Source organism: Trichinella spiralis (assembly GCF_000181795.1).
Source record: "Trichinella spiralis strain ISS 195 chromosome Unknown Scfld6025, whole genome shotgun sequence".
Taxonomy (NCBI): Eukaryota; Metazoa; Nematoda; class Enoplea; order Trichinellida; family Trichinellidae; genus Trichinella; species Trichinella spiralis.
The window spans coordinates 1-965 of NW_003532964.1; the positions used below are offsets into that span (position 1 = coordinate 1).

Consider the following 965-nt stretch of genomic DNA (forward strand, 5'->3'; position numbering starts at 1 on the left):
TCAAATTCCTGTAGGCTGCTGCTATAATACTGGAAAACTTAGGCAAAGAAAGCCAGCTAAAAGGCAAACATTAAAATAATTCTGAAATTTGAGTCTAATGTATTTCAAAATCTGACTTGTTTTCAACAAAATTTCCCCGTTGAAAATGCTCCATGTGACGTGAAGTCATAGCAACAACATAACATATTTCAAGATTGGACAGCTGAAATAATAATTTCAAACAAAATCGTAGATATAATCTTCACTAACTTCATTTAAAAGAACTATGTATATTGAACTCAATGCGACATCGGGGAGTTGACCATCTTTCATCCGTTTTACTAACCATAAAATTAATGCCCTAAACTTTTCAGAATCACCCAAACAATTCAATTCTGAAACATAAGAAACGACTGTATTTCTTAAATAATATTATAATAAACAAAAAACAACCTTTTAACAACAAAGAGCATAACCGACTTAAACATTCAGGCCTTTCAACCATTGTTAATTCAACAGCTTTAGCAATCTAAAATAAAACTTATCAATAAATCTCGGTAATTAAATGTACATGATAAAACAAAATATTTATCACCATAAAATGTGTATTAAATTTGATAAAAGTAAAAAAAATTAATAATTCAAAATTTCAGACACACATTTTATGTTATCATAAATAATTCAAAACAATACTGCTATGAAATAAACATGCATACTTCTTCCTCTAACATGACAGGCATCAGGTGAGAAATGTTGACAGAGTTAAGTAACCATGGTTGTTTCAGCAATTGAAACTTTTCTTCAGACATTATTTCATAAATCAGTTTATTCACCAAAGAAATGCAATATAAATGTAAAATTTTTTCCAGAAATATAACGCAAGTTGCTTTCTAATTTAAACGGGCGTCATATGGTACTTTAAAGACAATCAAGTACTGTCATATTTTCACGATTGGTCATTTACTAAGAACCAAGAAAAACTTTGA

General features: G+C 29.0%; 1 protein-coding gene across 1 annotated transcript; it reads right to left on the reverse strand.

Annotated features, from left to right (window-relative positions):
• Positions 1-94: 94 nt before the first annotated feature.
• Tsp_16003 (hypothetical protein) lies at positions 95-788 on the reverse strand. The gene is made up of 4 exons (XM_003366428.1): positions 696-788; positions 456-508; positions 250-400; positions 95-202 (listed from the first exon to the last, which is right to left on the reverse strand). Exons 1-4 carry the CDS (start codon positions 786-788, stop codon positions 95-97), a joined length of 405 nt encoding a protein of 134 aa, XP_003366476.1.
• Between the last annotated feature and the right edge of the window lie 177 nt (positions 789-965).

What these genes read in the sequence shown, in the direction of transcription:
- Tsp_16003 (XM_003366428.1), bottom strand. Translation starts at nt 788, where the DNA reads ATGTCTGAAGAAAAGTTTCAATTGCTGAAACAACCATGGTTACTTAAC. An exon ending in AGGCCTGAATGTTTAAGTCG is followed by an intron (nt 401 to 455) that starts GTTATGCTCTTT and finishes ATATTATTTAAG; the next exon opens with AAATACAGTCGTTTCTTATG. An exon ending in ACATAGTTCTTTTAAATGAA is followed by an intron (nt 203 to 249) that starts GTTAGTGAAGAT and finishes TTATTATTTCAG; the next exon opens with CTGTCCAATCTTGAAATATG.